Genomic DNA, 20,674 nt, shown 5'->3' on the forward strand with positions numbered 1-20,674 from the left:
CGTGGTCCTGAGCAGAGCCACGTCATGGGGTGCTACCAGGTTGGAACTCGGGTTCCATTACCTACTGCAGGCTAAGGATGTGACCTCTCGGAGCCTGTTTCCCCTTCTGTAAAATGGGCTGATAACCCCTACCTCACAGTGTACCATATGGGAAAAACAAACAAACTTGAAAGTGGTATTCTCTGGTTGGAGCAAGGGCTTCGAGGCGGGGAGGTGAGAAATGGGCCTGGAAAGAGAGACACAGCCAGGTCCCGAAGGGCTGTGAGGACCATATTAGGGCATCTGGACTTTATCCCGTGGAGCTGGGCTGAGGGCAAGGAGGCGGATGTCAGGAGGCTGTTGTAAGAATCTCCATGATTTAAAGAGACCAGGGGTGAGGGAGTGGCTTGGAAGGATACTCTGGTGGAGGAATTGGCCAGGCATGGGGGGAGGAGGGTGTAGGAAGAGTCCACCTGACCCTCAGATTTTTGGCTTAACAGCCTTGGATGGTCGGGGAGTGGGGTGGTCGTCAATGGCAGTGAGGGAGCCCGGAGGAGGCAGAAAGGGGACAGGGCTGTGAACCCAGGACGCTGACCGGTGTCAAGTGGTACTGCTGGTACTTCCCCGTGCCCCCGTACGCCCCAACCTTGTCATTGCCAGGCCTCCCCTGTACCCCTGGCTCCCCTCTTGTGCTCCCAGGACCTGGCACATAGGAGACACTTGGTACCTGCCTGTTGAACTCAGCTTCTCTGACTTTCTTGCTCACAAGGGTTTGCTCATGAGAAGTCTGGCCAGGTATGCAACTCAGCCCTCCCAGGGTCACTGATGTTGGGTGTGGGCCAGTGTGGCCCCTGAGTTGGGCCCCTGGTGTCCCGGCTTGGGTCCCAGAGGAGGCAGATCGTCAGAGAAGATGTTCTGCCGCCAGCTAGGCATCCAGAGATCTGGGTGCTATCTTACGCCATCCTCCGGACAGGCTCTGAACGGGACTGGTTGCAGAGGCCAGGGCCTGCTGGAGCTCAGTGCTAGACCCACCTCACCTGCTTTGCTGCTGCCACAACCTTCTGGGGAAGTGTCTGCTCTGAAATATCACATTCCAGCAGGCTCAAGAGGGTCTGGCACACCCGGCCCTCCCCTTGTATGGGGTTGGGCTGTGCAGGTCAGGGCTGCTGTGGGGGGTGTGGCTAGAAACTTCCCTGTCTGGGGCGCCCTTCTTGAGCGTGCAGCAGGACTTGGAGGCCGGCAGGGGCTGGGGCGGCCAGTGAGCGGGGCCTGAAAAGAGGCTCCCGGGATAAGAGGGAGGGTTGGGGTTTGGGGAGCTGCTGGAGCTGGCAGGGGGAATGACTGGGTCAGTGGTCCAAGAGGAGCCTGGCCCAGGAGGATTTGGGGAAGGGATGGGCCTGGAACTCTGGGGCCAGTGACTGGAGTCGGCCCTCTGGGTCGCCCCTGTGTCTTGTCTGCTTGGGTTCTCAGTTGGAGACTGCTGGGCTTGGGGAAAGGGTCAGGCCCCCTGCCTGCCCCCCGGCTGACTCCCTGGCCCTGAAGGGGCATGGCCCCCTGCACCTCAGCTCGAGGTGTCCCTGGGAACAGGCCCCTTCTTGCCTCCAGGAACTTGACGCAGTTCCTTTCCCGGTCGTGAGCAGAACTCTATATAAGGGAAGGAAACAGCAGAGCAGGTTGAGAGCAAGCTCTGGTGAGGATGGGTGGCCTGGAGGGGAGGCCCAGGCCTGGGGAGGAAATGGAGCCAGGGCAGGGGACCCTCCTTCTCGGGAATCCCCCTGCCCAGAGCTTGAGGCTTGAGGCTCGGTCTGGGAGCCAGTGTCTTCGAACTGTCCTGGGGTGCTGCCCTCTTCACCCTCGGGCCTTGTACTTGCCCAGTCCCCATCCCCCACCCCCATGGCTGGGCACTGTGTAGCTGTCTGACTGTGAGCATCCACACTCACCCCTCACCCGGTTCCCAAGCCAAGCCCTGGTCCAGTTGGCGGGGGCTCGCAGCCTGCTTTGGTCTGGCTGGCAGGGGCTGGCTGGGGCTTTATAGAGCCCAGTGGGGATTCGTAATGTGAACTTGGAGATGCTGGGCTCCCCACTCGCGGAGGTCATCTGACTGTGTCCTCAGACACAGGGCATGCGGGCTGGGTCCCTCCAGGACCATCGTCTGCATTATTCTTGACTCCTTGGTGTCACCTCAGCGACCGAGTCTCGGAGGATGGCTGATTCCTGGCCACCACAGGTTCCTTGAGTGGGGCCCAGAGGATGAGCAGCAGGCAGAGCTGAGGACGGGATCCCCGGCTCTGGAGGGCAGGAAGGTGGCGGTGCCCTCCATTCTCTGGGTCGGGGAGAGCAGTAGAGTCTGGAGGAGGAATCTGTTAACATGAGGTGGGGATGGGGGCCCATAGACTTTCAGGTACCTGACGGCCCCTTAGGGCTTCCCTGATAGCTTAGTTGGTAAGGAATCTGCCTGCAATGCAGGAGACCCTGGTTTAATTCCTGGGTCAGGGAGATCCACTGGAGAAGGGATAGGCTACCCACTCCAGTATTCTTGGGCTTCCCTTGTGACTCAGCTGGTAAAGAATCTGCTTGCAATGCTGAAGATCTGGGTTTGATCCCTAGGGTGGGAAAATCTCTTGCAGAAGGGGAAAGGCTACCCACTCCAGTATTCTCGGGCTTCCCCTGTGGCTCAGCTGGTAAAGAACCTGCCTGCAATGCAGGAGACCTGCAATGCGCGATGGCCCCTTGTCTCTAGACTTCCGGGCTCCTCCCCATCTTTCCCCCTCCCCTCATTATTCTTAGTGTTACCGAACATCTCCTGCTTGCATTAAGCTCCGCATGCTTCATCTCCCCCAGTCCCTCTCCTACTCGGGCATCTTCAGTGGCTTCCCAGTGCTGGCAGCTGAAAGCTTTAACTCCTCTGCTGGGTGTTCAGAGTCTCCCATCATCCAGCCCGGAGGGAGACTTTTGGGCCAGTCTGCTTCCCTTATCTCCTTCTACATGCCTTTCAATGCCATCTTTTCCTTCACCCATCCTGTGTCCCAGCCGAAGGGGATTCTTTTGATGTGGGAAGCGTTCCCACCTCCATGCCTTGTTTGTGTGGTTATTTACTCCTGAAATGCCCTTTCCCCATCACCACCTTCAAAACCTGCCTGTGGACCTTGTAAGCTCCAGGTTCTGAGCAGAGCCCCAGAGCTTCTTGATGAAAATGACCCGTGTGCTTCCTGCCCTTCTGGGGCTCAGAGGGGGAGCTGCACAGTAGAGAAACAAAAGCAATGTGTTCTTGAGGCCCAGCTCGGGTGCGCCCTCTTCCATGGAGTATGCATGGCAACCCCTCACTCCCCGCTGGCTTTCTCTGTGCTCTTACAGCCCCGGGTCCTCTGCCACAGCACGGGCCTCATCTGGCCATGGGGACAGTGTGGCTTGCTGGGAAGGCAGGTATTGCAGGCAGGCCGACCTGGTATCAGTCCTGACACTGTTACTCGATAGATGTGCCATCTTGGGTCTCACTGCCTGAGCTCCTGTAAGATGGGGATGCTAAGGACCTACTTCAGGGGGATCATGAAGAAGGGAGGGTGTCATTCGAGGTGGGTGCCTGGAGTTGTTGGGGGAGGCATGTGCAGTAGGTGTCAGCAAGAACTTCTCTGGAAGCAACCCAAGTGTTCACTGATGGATGGACGGGTAAACACAATGTGGTCTAGTCATACGATGGAGTAGTATTCAGCCTCAAAGAAGAATGCGACTCTGATACATGCTGTGCCGTGAAGAAGTCTTGAAAGCATTATGCAGAGTATGTTAGTTTGTTGGGTCTGGCATAACAAAATATCACACACTTAGTGGTTTGTTTATTTATTTGGCTGCCCTGGGTCTTAGTTGCGACACACAAGATTTTCAATCTTGTTGCAGCATGCAGCATGCCAGCTCTTAGCTGTGGCATGTAGCATCTAATTCCCTGACCAGGAATCTTACCCAGGCCTCCTGCACTGGGAGCGTGGAGTCTTAGCCACCGGACCACCAGGGAAGACCCACAAACTCAGTGGTTTAAACAACATAAATTTATTTTCTCACAGTCTGGAGGCTAGAGGTCATGATCAAGGTGCCGGCAGGTATGGTTTCTGCTGAGGCTCTCCTTGGCTTGTCAATGGCCACTTTCTCCTTGTGTCTTCACGTGGCCCTCCCTTGGTGCGTGTACCCCTAGTGACTCTCTGCGGGTCTTGATCTTTTCTTGTAAGGACACCAGTCATATTGGATTAGGGCCCACCTTAATGGCCACACTTTAACTTAATCACCCCTGGGGCTTCCCAGGTGGCTCAGATGGTAAAGAGCCTGCCTGCAACACGGGGGATGTGGGTTTGATCCCTGGATCAGCACAATTCCCTGGAGAAAGGAACGGCTACCCACTCCGGGGTTCTTGCCTAGAGATTCCCATGGACAGAGGAGCCTGGCAGGCTACAGTCCATGGGGTTGCAAAGAGTCAGACACGACTGAGCGACTAATATGCACATTTAAAGGCCCCGTCTCTACATACAGGCATATTGTGAGGTACCGGGGGTTTGGACTTCAACCTAAGAATTTGGAGAGATACTTCAGCTTATACACTTAGCGAAATAATTCAGACAAAAAGACAAGTATTGTATGATTCCTCTTATATGAGGTACCTAGAATAAGCAAGTTCATAGAGACAGAAAGCAGATGAGAGTTTACTGGGGTTGGGGGAGGGGAGTGGGGAATTATTGTTTGATGGGTGTCGGGTTTTTCTGTTTGGAATAATTAAAATGTTCTGGAAATGGATAGTGGAAATGATTATACAGCATTGTTAATATACAATGCCACTGATTTACACTTAAAATAGTTAAAATGGTAAATTTTATGTTATGTGCATTTTACCGTAATTAAAGCGGGGTGGGGGGAGGCTAGCCAGATATGGGGGGGATCTCTTTTCTGCTCAGGATTATATAAAATGCTGAATTTCCAGACTCCAGTGGTTCTAGTTTGGCTGGGCTGTCCTCCAGCCCTGGGGACCAGGTGGACATGGGTGTGGGGATCCATGGAAGGCTGGGATGTCATGTAACCAATCCTGAGACTTGAGGATGGGAGTGTCACCCAGCTGGGGATGAGGTCCTGCCACTCATCAGGTAGTGAGGTGATGGGGGCAGTGGGAGACAGGTGCCTGGGTTTTCACCTACAACTCTCCCCTTCCAGCTGGTTGACTCTGTTATGATCTCTTCAAGCCTCAGTTTCTTCATCTGTAAAATGGGAGCAGAAATACCGACTCTGCAGGATTGGAGGGTCTCAGAGACGACGCAAGCATATGGTAGAATTAGCTCCCTTGAGTAGGTGCCTAACAGATGGCAGTGATTCTACCGCTGGTAGCGGTGACTAGTGCCTCCTGTCCTTGGGCCTTGAGTCGCTTTAATCTTTCCACAAATCTTTCGTGTGCACCTACTGTATGCTGGGACTAGCATGATGAACAAGGCATGCTCCTTTCCTTTAGGGCACTTGATTTCTCTAGTGAGTAACAGATTATAGGCAAGGAAATAAACACATCTATAATTATACACTGTATTTAGGACTGTGAAGGAGAGATAGGAATTCAGGAGAGAGAATAGCTATGTGTGTGTGTGTGTGTTACTTAAGGGAGTCAGGGAGGGCTTCTCTCTAGGGTGGTAGCATTTAAGCCAAAGCCAGAAGAATAGGAAGGACCCAGTGGTGCAGACAGCTGGGCTAAGAACATCTGGGCAAGGAAACTGCATACTCAGAGGCCCTGAGGAGGAACAGAGCTAGGTGTGTCCCGAGGACTGAGAGGAGCCCACCCCTTGGGTGTGGCTTTGGGTCCTAGACAAAGTGAATGGATACAGACTGACAGTGGGGAACAGGCCAGGGGGTGAGTGGTGCAGGGAACCCCCTGACTGGGCTGCCTGCTCTCAGGACTCTCCTGTCCTGGGGGAGTCTCCAAGGCTGTGTCCTGTTGTTGGCACTGTTCCCGGGGACCTTTGAAGTTCAGAAAATATTAGTGGGTGGAGGGCTGATGAATGCCAGGCTTTGGCCCCAGTGCCAGGCTGTGGAGCCTGGTAACGCTCACATCCTGGCAGCATTCCTGTCTTTCTACCTCCAGAGTTGCATTGTTCTGCTGCAGTGGCCTTGGGCAAGTCATTACCCTTGCTGTGCCTTAGTTTCTTCATCTGTGAAATGGGGATAAAACAGTATAACTCATGACTCTTTTTCCCTATGAACTTTAAAGAAACTTTTTAAAATTGGAGGATAATTACTTTGCAATATTGTATTGGCTTCTGCCATACAGCACTGTGAATCAGCCACAAGTACACATATGTCCTTTCCCTCCTGACCCTCCCACCCCATCCCGCCCCTCTAGGTCATGACAGAGCACAGGTTGGGCTCTCTGTGCCCATATAGCAGCTTCCCGCTGGCTGTTTTACACAGGATAGTATATATATGTCAATGCTACTGTCTCAGTTCGTCCCACCGTCTCCTTCCCTACCTATGTCCAAAGTCTGCATTTTTATTAGGATCAAATGAGTCCAGGGAAGGGGCTTAGGGCAGTAACAGACACATAGACACATCCCATAAGCTTTCTGTTCCTGCTCTCGTTGTGTAGGGCTCTGGGGAAACTGGTCTTTACAGGAGAGTCGGCATGACAGAGAGGGCCAGGGCACATCCCTGTCCACAGCTAGACTGCTGGGGTTGCGTCCTGCCTTCTCTGCTCGACACTTGATTGACCTCTGTACCTTGGTCTTCTCATCCACAAAATGGGATGCTCAGGATTGTGGGAACGGAGTGAATTAATTGACGCCAGGGACAAAGCAGAGTGCCTGGTGGGTAGCAAGTCTGATGGGAGTATTTGCTGCTGCTGCTGCTGCTTTTAGTGTTGTCACAGTTTTCAGAATGGAAAGGCTGAGCCTTAGGCCCACCAGCCCGCACCCTCTGTGTGCTGAGGATCGTAGAGGGAGACCCAGGGAGGAGGCTTACCTGAGGCTGAATTTCTGGGCCTGAGTCCTGGAATCCTGTCCTGCTAGCCCTGGGGAGACAGATGACCGGCAGCCCCCGAGTCTGCCCCCTTTGGATAGGGCGGGCTTCTAGCTGGGGTCCCCAGGGGGCCACTGGGAGTGGTTGCTGCGGACACCGGGAGTGTGGGGCCACAGGGCAGGGGCCAGAGTGGCAGGGGGCTCTGGCCCTCCCTGGTACATTCCAGGCTCCTGAGGGGGTGGCCAGGAGCCAGGGTGCCGGAGGGAAGGAGAGAGCCTTTTAAGGAAACATTTCTCTGCTTTAAAAAAAAAAAAAAAAATAGAGAGCACAAGAAACATTGAAACACACAACAAAGTTAGTGGGCTGGCTGGCGGGCAGGCCTGGAATGCACAGCTGTGGGCAGTGGGTGGAGGAGGCCCTGGTGGGCAGCAGGCCACGAAGGGGCACCCCGGCATCAGGCCCGCAAACTGGGGTCCACAGTGCAGATCTAAGTCCTCAGAGAGGACAAGGACAGGACCTGGGGTCAGGTTCCATGGTTCCCCACTGCGTCAGGGTGGTACTTGGAGAAGGGAATGGCAACCCACTCCAGTATTCTTGCCTGGAGAATGCCTTGGACATAAGAGCCTGGTGGGCTACAGTCCAGGGGGTTGCAAGGAGTCGGACACGATTGAGCGACTAGTACTTTAGGGTGGTCCTAGAGAAGAGGCTCTCCCTCTTGTCTCAGAGGACACCTGTCCGTCCTGCCTTTGCCTCAGTATGTGTCCGTAACCCCCTCACTTCCTAACCCGAATAGAGACCAGACACACACCCTTGGGTACTGCAGGGGAAGACAGAGGCAGTGGATGGGACTTGCCTTTGTCTGGGAGGCCGTGGCACTAGCCGGGAGCGTCCCGTCCTCTTGCAGCTGATTCCACATTTGGGTTCTCAGCCCCGTTCTGGCTCTAGCTCCGAGAGAAGGAGCAGAGCAGGGTGCTGATCTGTGGGTTGACCCACTCCCACCCAGGTCACTTTGCTGGAGAATGAGTTGGCAGGGAGCCTGCAGTGTGACTGGGTCAAGAACCCAGAGATGCCAACTCCTAGCCCCTCCACCTCTTCCAGAGCCCAGGGCACATGGTTCCACAGGTGTGGACCCCTTCTAAGCTGGCATGTCAAGCCAGGTGGTCCCTGGAGCTGGTCAGATGATAGAACAGGGTCAGGGGACAGAAGGGCTCAGCTGAGGGTGACACCCTATGAACAACCAGCTCCAACTGGGGCTGGGGGCTGTCACTGCTCTTCTAGGGTGGGGGGCTGGATCGCCCACTGCTGGAGGGTAGCCACCTGCTCTTTGGCGATCCACGGCTTGTGTCCAGACATCCTCATGCCTGGGGCAGAGGGAGGTGGGGAGAGCTTCCCTCTCTGACCCCTCTGTGGGCCCCTGTGTGGTGTTCAGGTCAGGAATTGAAGCCAAGGTTGAGGTATGAGCTCCAAGAAAAACGTGTCCTGGCTAGAAAAAAAGGAACACACCGAGTCTCTGATAAAGGCCTCTGCTAATTGTCAGGGTAGTGGTTTGGCTGCCGGGCCCCTGGGGAGGGAGTGTTATCTCAGGGTAGGGAGCAATCCAGCCCCCTCTCTCTGCCCATCTCCCTCTGACTTGAGGCCATGGGGCCACCCCCTCCCTCATCAGAGGAGAAGATGAGGATGATGACAAACTAATAGCTCACCCTCGGAGAGTGTTTCCACCCTCAAGACCTTCCATGTGTATTAGCAGAGTGGCCAGTTTCTTTCGAAAGAGCCAACAGGCCCTTCCCCATGCTGTTTCCCCACACAGTCTGGGAAGCTTGGCCAGCCCTCTGCAGCTCTGACCTTTGAGTGAGACACCTTGGCATTTGGGAGAATGGAGGAGGCGACTTTTCCTTTCCTAGAGGTCTTAAACATGGTTTAAAAAAAAACCAAAAAAACCAAATCTTACCATATTGCAGAAAATTTAGAGCATAGAGAAACAAACAAACAAACCGTATTTCCTTAACTTTGGTGCTTTGACCTCCAGTCTTTCTGCATATTTCTTTTCATAGAATTTTAAGAATGTGTCCATTTCACTTTTGCCTCTTCATCTGAGCACTGTTGCCTAGGCATTTTCTCGTGTTGCTACAGTCTTCCAATGAACTCTCCTCCTGGAGGGTGTCAGTGTTTGTGAACTGAACGGAGGGGAGTCTAGCCCGGGCTGGTGAGGGAGCAAAATGATCTCAGGAGGCCCTGGGTTTCTATGGGGATGAAAGATGCTAACCTTGCCCTTTCTCTGTTCCTCCCACAGGTGGCTGCCCCCTGCATTCCTCCTTCCAGCCATGAACTGGTGGTGAGTGACAGTCCATTCCTGCCCCGCCAGCCCACCCTCCTCTCTTTCCTCAGCTCCTGCTGCAGCTTACTTTGTCTGCAGGCATGCTCAGTTGCTCCTTTGTGTTCGACTCTTTGCGACCCCGTGGACTGTAGCCCTCCAGGCTCCTCTGTCCATGGGATTTCCCAGGCAAGAATACCAGAGTGGGTTGCCATTCCCTTCTCCAGGGGATCTTCCAGACCTAGGGATCCAACCCACGTCTCATGTGTGTCCTGCATTGTAGGCAGATTCGTTACCGCTGAGCCACTGGGGAAGCCCCAAGCATCCTGGTAGCCCCCACAGGTGCTGGGCCATTAGGTAATGAGGAGGAAGGGGCCGTGTCCTGAAGCTGAAGCCCAACTAGAAGGAAATGAGTCATGAGGTCCCTTCGTGACTTCATGAGACTTGCGGCCTCTTATTTCAGTCTTGAGACTCAAGTCCTTGGAAAAGCCCATAAAAGGGCATCTCGCCTGTCTCTAGGCCTGGTCCAGGGCCTGTTGTCTTGGGGATTACGGAATGAGGGGATGGCATCTCCTCTGACCTGACTGGTCCCTGGTCAGGTCCCTTTGGCTGGAGGTGGAGAGATGGATGGCATGACCCACAGAGTTCAGGTACCTGGGAAGTTAGTCACATTCAGGTGGCCTCCTGCATCTCCAGGCTCTTTGGCTGACTCTGCTTTTCTGCCCTCTCTCCAGTCCCTCAGCCCCGCACTGCCCCCTCTTTCCTCCAGTCAAGCTTCTAGAAAAGTGTGGATGGGGCAGGACTCCTGGTGAGTTATGCGCTGGGGAGAGGGGCCTACTCCAGACCCATCCCAGCTGGGCTGATTTGGGATGTTTCCCTCCCTGCCGTCTCTCTGTCTTCTTACCCTTCACAGCTCCCTCCTGCTCCCCAGCCCAGCACAGGAGGCAGGCGGGGGCCCTGAGGGCTGGAGAGGGAGGGCCCTGCCTGCACACAGGTATGTGTGTGCACGCCTGCACCCATGTGTGTACTTGTTTGTGACTGGAGTTCGTGATGGAGGGCCCAAGTGGGCACCATCCCACTGATTGGTGTGGTGGTGCCTGTGGTGACATTGATGTGGGTGGGAGTCTCGGGGAGTAGGCAAGGGCCCAGTGGGGCCCAGGCAGTTGGGGGTGTCTGCACATGACCTGCTCAGCCTGGATGCTGGGATCTCACTCGGGTTTCCTGGTCTTTTCTCTTCTGCCACCCACATGCTGTGTGACAGTGGGCCAGTACTGCCCTCCTTCTGGGCCTCAGTTTCCCTTTTTGTCAGAGAAGGGGACTGCACTTGATGCGGTAAAGGCCTTCTCAGTTCTGATACATATCCGCCTCCCATCCTTCCCCTCCCTATTCAGGGTCATTGGTGGAATGAAATAAAGCATGCAAAAAAATAAAAGTATGCAGAAGTGATTATGACTCTTAGATGTCTCTTGGATGCAGAGCAGAGTCCCTGCCCTCTGCCCTCCCTGTCTAGGCCCTGCCGTGACTTGCTCGGCCTGGATACTGGAACATTCCACAACCTGGCTCAGGCAGGAGTCCCTTCTGGTATCCAACTGCAGTTCCTCCAGCTGGAATGCCAGCCTGTTCCCTCTGTTCCAACCTGTGACCCCTCCTCACATAAACAAAGCTCATAAGACTCCCAGAGGTCAGGCATTCCATGTCCTTTCCTCGTATCGGCCTCTCCTTCTTAATCTCACTGGGCTCAAATGCTTTTGGGGCTCACCTCTGCCTGGCTGTGCATCTCCAGATGTGGAGTATTCTTTGCACAGAGATCAGTCAAAGGTCATCTGACAACAGCAGGGCTTAGGGGCTGAATACTGTGGGGATGAGGCCAGAGTGCAGGCCTGGTTTGGAACTGCCAGCGAGAACTCTCTGGGATTGCGGAAGGGCAGGCAGGGAGGGGTGGAGAGGAAGGAGCCCACGTCTCAGCATTTCAACCTGACTACTACTTGGCCACTGAGAGCAGAATGTTCTTGGCTGGTTGAGGATAGTTGGGGGGCTCTGGGGTCTAGAGCTGTCGAGTCAGGAGCCAGATGCTTGAACTCCAGGAGGCTCGTGAGCTTTGTTTACATGAGGAGAGGTCAGGGATTGGAACAGAAGGGAATAGATTGGCTTTCTGTCTGGAGGAATTGCAGTTAGATACCAGAAGGGATGAGCTTACCAGGTGGTGCTAGTGATAAAGAACCCATCTGCCAGTGCAGGAGATATAAAGAGACGTGGGTTCAAACCCTGGGTTGGGAAGATCCCCTGGAGGAAGGCATGGCAACCCACTCCAGTATTCTTGCCTGGAGAATCCCATGGACAGAGGAGCCCGGCGGGCTACAGTCCACGGGGTCACAAAGAGTCGGACACGACTGAAGCTACTTGCACAGGATAGCATGGTGCCAGAAGGGACTCCTGCCTGCCAGGCTGTGGAGTTGCTCCCATCTCTAATGTGCCCGCCCTGGTCAGAGGGGCTCTGACCCTCGTGAACGTTGCATGAGCCATCTGGTGGAGGAGTGGTTGTGACAATGGAGATTTCCCCGCCTGAGTCAGGACCTGCCCGCTTCCCCCTAGGAGTGATCAAGAGTGAGGGAGTTCCCCAGGGCCTGGGTCTGTGACAATGGACACGTTGGTTAACCTCTCTGGACCTCAGTTTCTCCTCTGCGGGTTGGGAGTTCGTAACAGTACCTACTTTATAAGGCTGTGAAGAGAATAAAAGGAGCAAATTAGCTCACTGAATCAGTCTGTATTCAAATCCTCCAATGGCTGCTCACCCCTGAGAGTAAAGGCCCAGGTTCTTCCGTTGGTCTACACAGCCCTGCAACGGTGAGCAAATTTCCTTTCTCACTGCATCTTCTAAAAGCTCCCTCTTTCTCTCAGTCTGCTGTGACCACCTGGCCTTCTTGATGGTCCTTGAACATCAGGCAGCTGCCTCAGGGCCTTTGCACTTGCTGAGCTTTTCCTAAGGATACCTGCCAGGCTCTTTCCCTCCTTGAGATCTTTACTCAAGTGTCAGATTTCCCTTCCCCCAGCAACCCACTCTCCCTTCCCTGCTTTCTTTGCCCCTCAGTATATGTCACCATCTTACTTGCTGATCTCCTTTAAAAGCCTCCCACCAACATGGAAACATACATTACCATATGTAAAATAGACAGCCAGTGGGAATTTGCTGTATGACTCAGGGAACTCTAACGGGGCTCAGTAACAACCCAGAGGGGTGGGGTAGGGACGGAGGTGGGAAGGATGTTCAGGTGGGAGGGGACATGGGTAAACCTATGGCTGATTTATCTTGATGTTTGGTAGAAACCAACATAATACTGTAAAGCAATTATCCTTCGATTAAAAATTAAAAAAAATAGCCTCCCACCACACCAGCATGTAAACACTATGATGACAAAGGGTTTCTGTCCTCTGTGTTCACTGCTGTATTCCCACTATCTGACACACAGTAGGTGCTCAATGCATGCTTATTGTGTGGCTGGAAGAAAGGCATTCAGCCAGATGCTCAGCGCAGATTAGGTGTTCAATAAACAGGACTGTTGTCCTCTGATTCTTTGCTATTGGGCTATGGGGATCTATTAGGGGGGCCAGTCTCCAGCTGGAAACTCTGATATTGTCCCTGGGGAGGGAAAGTGGCCCAGGGGAAGCTGGGAGAAAGTTTTGCTTCCCCTAGAGAGCACTCAACACCTGTTTCCTCACGGCAGGCAGGCAGGCAAGGCCTTTGAGCAGGTTCAGAAGAGGGAGGAAAGGGCGGGTTGTATTTTTCCTTCCTTTTCCCTTCGATGCCTGCCCTTCAGCCTCTGCAGGGTTGGTCTCTGGGCTCCTAGACTCCTCCCTCTTGCCTCATACTGTGTGTTCATCTTTTTGTTGAGTTTTCTCCTTCCCCAGCTCTCCCTCTGGCCTTCTCACCCATCTCACTTCCGTTCAACCCCCACCCCACCCCCCCACCCCCCGCCCCAGGATCGGGACCACTCATCCTTGGGCCCAGGAGCTCTGCCAGCCTCAGGGCCCTGCCAGCCAAATATTTTCCAGCCTGTGCCAGGCCAACCAGGGCAGAGTAGCTTAATCTTCAACCCGTATTTTTGTCTTACTCAACAGATGTTGCCCAAGGCCTTGAGGAGAAGGGTCCTAGGGTCACCTCCCTCCTGTAGGGTCCACTGCTGGGGGCAGGCTGGAGAGGGGTGAGGGTGTGCTTGTCGTGGATGCTCCTGATCCTTGGAAAGCGCTGAGGCAGCTCTTCTCAACTTTGGAAAAATAAGAGTCCAAAGGAATTTCCCGAGAATGATGGCCAAGTGCAGTGGCCACCGAAGTGGGCTGGATCTGAGCCCTTCTGCACCCAAAGCCTGGCACCCAGGAGACCTGGGTGAGGGGAGAGCTGTGTGGGCACTGCTTCTCCTCTGCAGGCCAGCCCCCAAACCAAGACTTGAAATGTCCTGCGGAACAAGTCCTACTGAATCACAGGTCGGGTGGACAGTGTGTGGTGGGGGATGGGGATGCCAGGTTGGTTTCAGTAATCAGAGCAAGTGAAAAGCTAACCCATGTATGGAATTTCCTCTTTGCAGACCTTTGTTGTGAGAGCTTTACAAAAATAAACTCGTTTATTCTTCAGCACAGTGCAGTAAAGGCGGTGCTGTGATTACCCCAATGTCTCAGATGAAGAACCTTGATAAGACCTAAGGCTGCAGAGTTGTTTGCAGGGGGCCCTGGGGTTTTACCTCAGTAGCCTGGCACCAGGGTCCACACTCATAACCATGATCGTGACAAACGGGACTGGTTTATTACACAGCAGCTGCGGTTCTCAGAGCCTTTCCCCTGATGCTGGGCTCCGCAAGCCCACAGTGACTTGTGTGGAGGTCTGGACGGGCGTGGGCCCATCCTGGGGAGAGGAGCAAACTGGGGCTTAGAAAGGCCAGGTGACTGGTTCACGGTCACACAGCAGTGGGGGGTAGGCTGGATCAGGAGTGGGGTTGTGGGTTCCTAGGCCAGCTTTCCTCCCGATACCCTCTGTGATTGCTGCTGATGTCAATGCCTGCTATTGCCAAGTGGGCTTCTCCTGGATTTCTTCTTCTAAACAGTGCTAGTCACGAGCCAGAGGGCCTGGGATTTAGGGGCCGGTCTATCCATCCATCTGTCTGCCATCCATCTTATAGCTCGCCAGGCTCCTCTGGCTATGGAATTTTCCAGGCGAAAGAGTCCTGGAGTGGGTAACCATTCCCTTCTCCAGGAGATCTTCCCAATCCAGAGACTGAACTTGAGTCTCCTACATTAGCAGGCAGATTCTTTATCACTGAGCCACCAGGGAAGCCCCATAGCCCACTCTCTATCCATCTATCTGCCCTCTGTCCTACCAGCTAACATCTCCCAAGCACCTCCCTCATGCTGGGCACTGTTTTCATGCTGGTTCTTTTCTGCCGAGTGCCACTGCTTCTGGAGGGCAGATGTGGATGCAGTGGGCACGGAGCCACAGCAATGAGAGGGCCGCAGGACATTTAGTCAAATCCTGCTCTTTCTTAGGAGAAGAAACTGAGGCCCTGACATTGTTGTTTTTACTCTGATTCACTTAAAAAAAAATTGTGGTAAAATATGTATGTACGCACTAAGTCTCTTTGGTTATGTCCGAATCTTTGCAACCCTATGGACTGTAGCTCTCCAGGCACCTCTGTCCATGGAACTCTCCAGGCAAGAATACTGGAGTAGGTTGCCATACCTTCCTCCAGGGGATCTTCCTGACCCAGGGATCAAACCCACATCTCCTGTGTCTCCTGCATTGCAGGCGGAATCTTTACCGCTGAGCCACCAGGGATACCTGTGGTAAAATACACATAACATGAAAATTATCATTTTAATCATTTTGGAGTCCACAATCAGTGTATTAAGTACATCCAATTCGTTGCACAACCATCACTACCATCCACCTCCAGAACGCTTTTCATCTTGTGAAACAAAAAGCTCTACAGCCATTAAATAAGAGCTCCATAGTCCCTGCCAGGCACCTTTCTACTGTCTGCCTCCCTGAGTCTGATGACTTAATGCACCTCATGCGTGGATTCATACAACATTTGTCCTTTGTGACGCTTCTTACCCCAGAGTACTGTCCTCAAGATTCGTCCATGCTGTGCCATGTGTCAGAACGACCTTCCTTTTTAAGGCTGAGTAATGGGGTCACAGAGTCGGACACGACCGAGTGACTGAACTGAACTGAATACTCCACTGCATGTGTATTGCTGCTTGTTGTTCAGTTGCCATGTTGCGTCTGACTCTTTGCGACCCCATGGACTGCAGCATGCCAGGCTTCCCTGTGTATATACCACGTTTTACTGACTCATGTATCTGTCAATAAACACTTGGGTCATTTCCACGTTTTAGTTACTGTGAATGATGCTGCTATGAACATGGTCATATAAATCTCTCTGTCAATCCCTGTTGCAGTTCTGTTGGGTATATACTCATGAGTGGACCTGCTGGATGACCTAGTAATTCTGCTTTTGACTCTTTTTGGAGGGACCACCATACTCTTGCCCACAGTGGCTGTATCATTTTGTATTACAACCGGTAGTGCACAAGAGGTTCTAATTCTCCACATCTTCGCAAGGCTGTGGTTTTTCCTGTGGTCATGTATGGATGTGAGAGTTGGACTGTGAAGAAGGCAGAGCGCCAAAGAATTGATGCTTTTGAAGTGTGGTGTTGGAGAAGACTCTTGAGAGTCCCTTGGACTGCAAGGAGATCCAACCAGTCCATTCTGAAGGAGATCAGCCCTGGGATTTCTTTGGAAGGAATGATGCTAAAGTTGAAACTCCAGTACTTTGGCCACCTCATGCGAAGAGTTGACTCATTGGAAAAGACTCTGATGCTGGGAGGGATTGGGGGCAGGAGAAGAAGGGGATGACAGAGGATGAGATGGCTGAATGGCATCACTGACTCAATGGACATGAGTCTGAGTGAACTCCGGAAGTTGGTGATGGACAGGGAGGCCTGGCGTGCTGTGATTCATGGGGTCGCAAAGAGTCGGACACGACTGAGCGACTGAACTGAACTGAACTGAACTGAACTGAACTTGCCCAAACTCTTTGTTTTCTTTCTTCTCCTTCTTTTTTTTGATAGTAGGCATCCTAATGGTTGTGAGGTGGTGGTCCTGAGATTTTCAGATGACTTGCTCAGGGTGTCCCCATGTCAGATCTAGTGTGAGGAGGCACCAGGCTGCCTCGTGGAAGAGAAGAAGGCCCCTGAAAAGGACGTGGAGCCCCCAAGCCCAATGCCGCCATCCTGCTCTCCATCAGGGAGAGTGGCCAGCAGTGGCTTTAGTTCATCTGAACTCCCAACCCCAATGCATTTCATCCCAGGGCACTGAGTGGGCCATGAAGGGCCATCTTTTGGAGATTCTGGAAAATGGAGCAAAGCCAGGAGAAATGAGCCCAAGAGAGTCCTGGTTTTCAAAGGAAAGGGCAAACTCTGAGCATTGCATTCCAAAGAGGATTCACAGAGCCATGAGTGGGGATGGAAATGAGTTTGTGTGCCCCCTCGGCTGCCTGGTGTGGAGAGGGAGGGTATGGGGCTGGTGGGGAGGGGGGTGGTGTGTGTCGTAGAATGGGAGTGAGACCTTCCTGAAGGACAAACTGGCTTCCTTGCCATTGCTCTCCAGAGGAGCACCTCCTAGGTGGAGGGTCTCATAAAAAACTGGAGACTTGGGTGTAGAGAAGAGTTTTCTAACACCTAAAATGGCCCGTCGGGGCTGTCTGGTGGAGTCACTGTCTGTCACTGGAACACATCACACTCACTGACACCTGTTATGGTGCAGATGGAAGGTTCTCTTGCTGTAGGGGGTGCTTGGGTGGAAGTCCTCAGGGCCCACTGAGGTCCCGTCCTTATATTGGGCCATGAAGGGACGTGGTCCCCAGAGGGCAAGGCATCCATGAACGTGCTAACCACATCCCCTTTGACTCCCACTGGGAGAGGCCCTAGTTGGGTGAAGGGCCTCGCCCTGTTTAGTGGGAGAGAGTGAACGCTACTGTGGAAGTGAACTCAGGGGGTACTCAGGGGTTTTGACCAGAGGTAGCCTTGGGGTCCAAGGAGGCAGCCGTCACTCTGTGCTGCGCTGGGTGGGCAGGCCTGCCTCCTGTTTCAAGGCCAGGTTAAGACTTGAGCAAGTGGACAAGAAGAGGGCAGGAGAGTGGGCCTTCCACAAGGCAGCAGGGCTGGAACGGAGAGGGCTGAAGCAAAAGCCAAGCTTGGGGGCCGGAGCAAATCCAGTGCCCTTGCTGGGGGGTGAGGAGCTGGGCCGGCTGCTTCACTGGCTCTGGCTGGGGTGCCGGTGGGAAGAGCCTGCGTGTGGGAAAGGAGGCGGGAACCCAGGTGGCATGGTGGTGGGCAAGTGAGGAGAGGGGAGCAGAGGATGCAGATAAGAGGAGGGGGAAGGAAGTGGAGTCCCCAAGGGAAAAGGGGCCAGATAAGGGAGAGGAGTCCAGAAGCCAGGTTGGGGAACTTGAACTTGATGAGCCAAGCACTAAGGGCCATTGTGGGTCCTTGAGTGGGGAAGTGACCCAAAGCAGGCGTTGTGAGTGAAGTCTGCCGCCAGCTGTGGGGTGTGGCTCAGGGGCGAGGGGGCTGCCAGGAGGAGGGCTAGTAGACCAGATGAATCTGGCGCAGTCGTGGGGCGGAAGACCTGTGCCAGGGCAGCCAGGGGGTCATGGAGGAAGGGCCTGCGGATATGCACGCCCCCAGTGCCCTGACCAAGAGGGAGGAAAACAACGTCCACAGGGAGGAGAGGGTGGCAGGAGGGGGTGAGAAATATTCCAGCCTGGCTCAGGGCCAGCCCGGTGAGCGCAAGCAAGCAAGACAGGGTAGGGGGGCAGGGTCCACAGTTGCCCAGCCTCAACCACCTGGAGTTGGGATCTGGGTCCCTCAGGGTGAGTTGGAGGGACCCTGAAGACAGGTGTGAGCTTGCCTAGGCCCCTCCCAGGGGGTGCAGGGAAAAATCAGGCATCACATTCCATTTGTTCACATCCAGCCTGCTCTTTTACCCTGGTGGCCTTGGCCTGCCCAGGAGAGGATGTGGCCTCTGCAGCAACTACACTCAAAGACTCATGGGCCCCGGGCTGATGGCGCCCTCCCCCTTAGCCCCTTGCCCTCCGTTTTGATGACCTCCTCTTCCCGGGATACTGGGAAATAACTGGAGGTGAAGGGCTGACCGGAGCTCAAGTGGAGCTGGCCAACCACCCTGGAAACTCAGTGTCCTCACTGGCCGAGAGAGATTCAGAGTGCCCCCCTGCCTGCTGCTGCTGCTGCTGCCTTGTTTCCAGGTTACTGGTCCCGGACTGGCTGTGGGGCCTGCAAAGTGCCCTCCCGGCCACACCCACTCTAAGTGCCCCATTAATGGTGCTTCCCTGCCCTTCCCTTTGGCTTTCAACCCCTTTTCTTCATCTGCTTAGGGCTCTATTTTGAGAACACATGAGCCTAGAATAATGTGCTCTGAGTCCTCAGTTCGCCTCCCAACAGGCAGGCAGCGCTGTCCCTGACCTCACAGTCCATCCGTGGCAGTAGATGTGATGTCATGGGGTCTTTTTGGCCTGAAAAACTGTCCGGATTCCAGGGCTCCCAGGGGGCAAGAGAGGGGAGAGCTGGAGGGGTGAGAGGGGGGAGGGTGTGAGGAATTTCTGGACGGAATGTTCCTCCGGAGGCTGAGTCCGCATTCTGCCCTGCCCTTCCTCCCCCCCAGTCCAGGGCTTGGGCACCTCCCCCCACCCGCCATGGCCCTCTGCCTTTTCCTTCCTCCAGAACAGCAGCCTACAGACACATTTTTTTCCCAGCCCACCCTCCCTGCCGGCCACCGACGTGTCCTCTTGCATGAACCTCTAGGCAGTCATCCCAGCCACAGCAGCCTCGGCAGACTGGCCCCTCCTCCGGCCCACACCATTGGGGGTGATTAAACCCACTGAGAGGACATACTTGTCTTTTTTTGGAAAAAAAAGAAAAAATTGAGCAAAGGATGTGCAGCTTCCCTTATCCATCCTGTGGTTCACAACCCCTCGCATTCAGGAAGTTCTCTCTGATGTCTGATCCCACTCTCTCCTACTGCAGCCCATTTCCTCCTCTTCCTCTGGAAGTGTATTGAAGAAGCCTCATCCTCCTGAGGGCCCGAGACAATTAGTTTTTAAGCCGCAGAAAGCTTGTTCCCAACAGGAGGGCAGTTGATTAAGAGTAAGAGGAACTGGATGAAGATTATGCCCAAGAGGAGACTGAGCATGAGGTGGATGTAAGGAGCCACATTCAAAAACCAGCTATCTTTATCTACTGGCTATGTGACCTTGATCGGGTGATTTAACCTCTTGGCCCCTCAGTTTTCCTCACCTGTGAAATGGGATAATGCTTACTTGGTGAACATTGGTTATGAGGACTGATAATCATGAAAGTGAAGAGCCCAGTGTTGAGCCCAGGGCATCCTTAGTACCTGCTGAGTTGTTCTTGTTACTGCAGTCACATTATGAAAAGGCACCTCCAGACCAGGACCAGGAGGGCAGGCAAGCGAGGTACCTGGGGTGCAGCACTGGAGGAGGTATTGGTCTCGGGGTTGTGCACCGTGAGACTTGGCCATCAAGCAGTACCAGGTCCAAACCCTTCCACTTGCTCCTGAGCTGGAATTGAGTTGTCCTGCCTGAGGGCAGGAGGCATTCTGGAAGACCCCTGGTGGGGCAGTGATTCGGCTTTGGAAAGCCTGGGTTTGTCCTGGGATTGGGCAGAGGGTGGGGCCAAATTGGGGGGTTCCACCCTTATATGGGTTCCATCTGCTTCATCCTTCTACTGCTGAGCCTTAAAAAGTGGAAGTGAAAGTCGCTTAGTCGTGTCCGAGTTCTTTGCAACCCCATGGACTATACAGTGCATGGAATTCTCCAGGCCAGAATACTGGAGTGGGTAGCCTTTCCATTCTCCAGGGGATCTTCCCAACCCAGGGATTGAACCCAGGTCTCCTGCACTGCAGGTGCATTCTTTATCACCTGAGCCACAAGGGACTGCTGAGCCTTAGTGGGAAGGAAAAGCAGAGTTGGCCAGCTGGTACCTGCTCACCCTGCCTGCAGGCCAGCTGGGAATTGGGGTGAGGGGCAGCAGGTGGGCTCAGCGGTGGGCTTTATAAAACATGGGTGCCCACCGGAGTCCTGCCATGCATCTCACTGTGAGAGGCTGAGCAAATCATACCCGTACCTTTCTGTACCTCAGTTTCCTCATCTGTGAAATGGGGAGGGAGGAGATGGTGTCTGAGGAGTGGTGTGCAAAAATAGGGTGTGTGTGTACATGCTAAAGTTAGGGTGACAGCTGAGACCTAGTGGGTTTCTGTCAGCCACTGAAGCTCTGATGGCCTGGGAGCTTCCTGTAGCATACCGAAGCCTCCCTGCAGGGCCTGGGACA

The 20,674-nt window shown here is 54.0% G+C and overlaps 1 protein-coding gene across 9 annotated transcripts in view; it reads left to right on the forward strand.

The window, feature by feature from the left end:
• TNS1 (tensin 1) overlaps nucleotides 1–20,674 on the forward strand; it is a 211,314-nt gene that overhangs the window by 79,019 nt on the left and 111,621 nt on the right. For all 9 annotated transcript variants that reach the window (XM_018059646.1, XM_018059634.1, XM_018059639.1 and 6 more), the window contains one exon: nucleotides 9,239–9,280. In XM_018059646.1, the coding sequence (XP_017915135.1) occupies nucleotides 9,239–9,280 (42 nt within the window). The remainder of the gene's footprint in view (nucleotides 1–9,238; nucleotides 9,281–20,674) is intronic.

This window comes from Capra hircus, chromosome 2, assembly GCF_001704415.2.
Source record: "Capra hircus breed San Clemente chromosome 2, ASM170441v1, whole genome shotgun sequence".
Taxonomy (NCBI): domain Eukaryota; kingdom Metazoa; phylum Chordata; class Mammalia; order Artiodactyla; family Bovidae; genus Capra; species Capra hircus.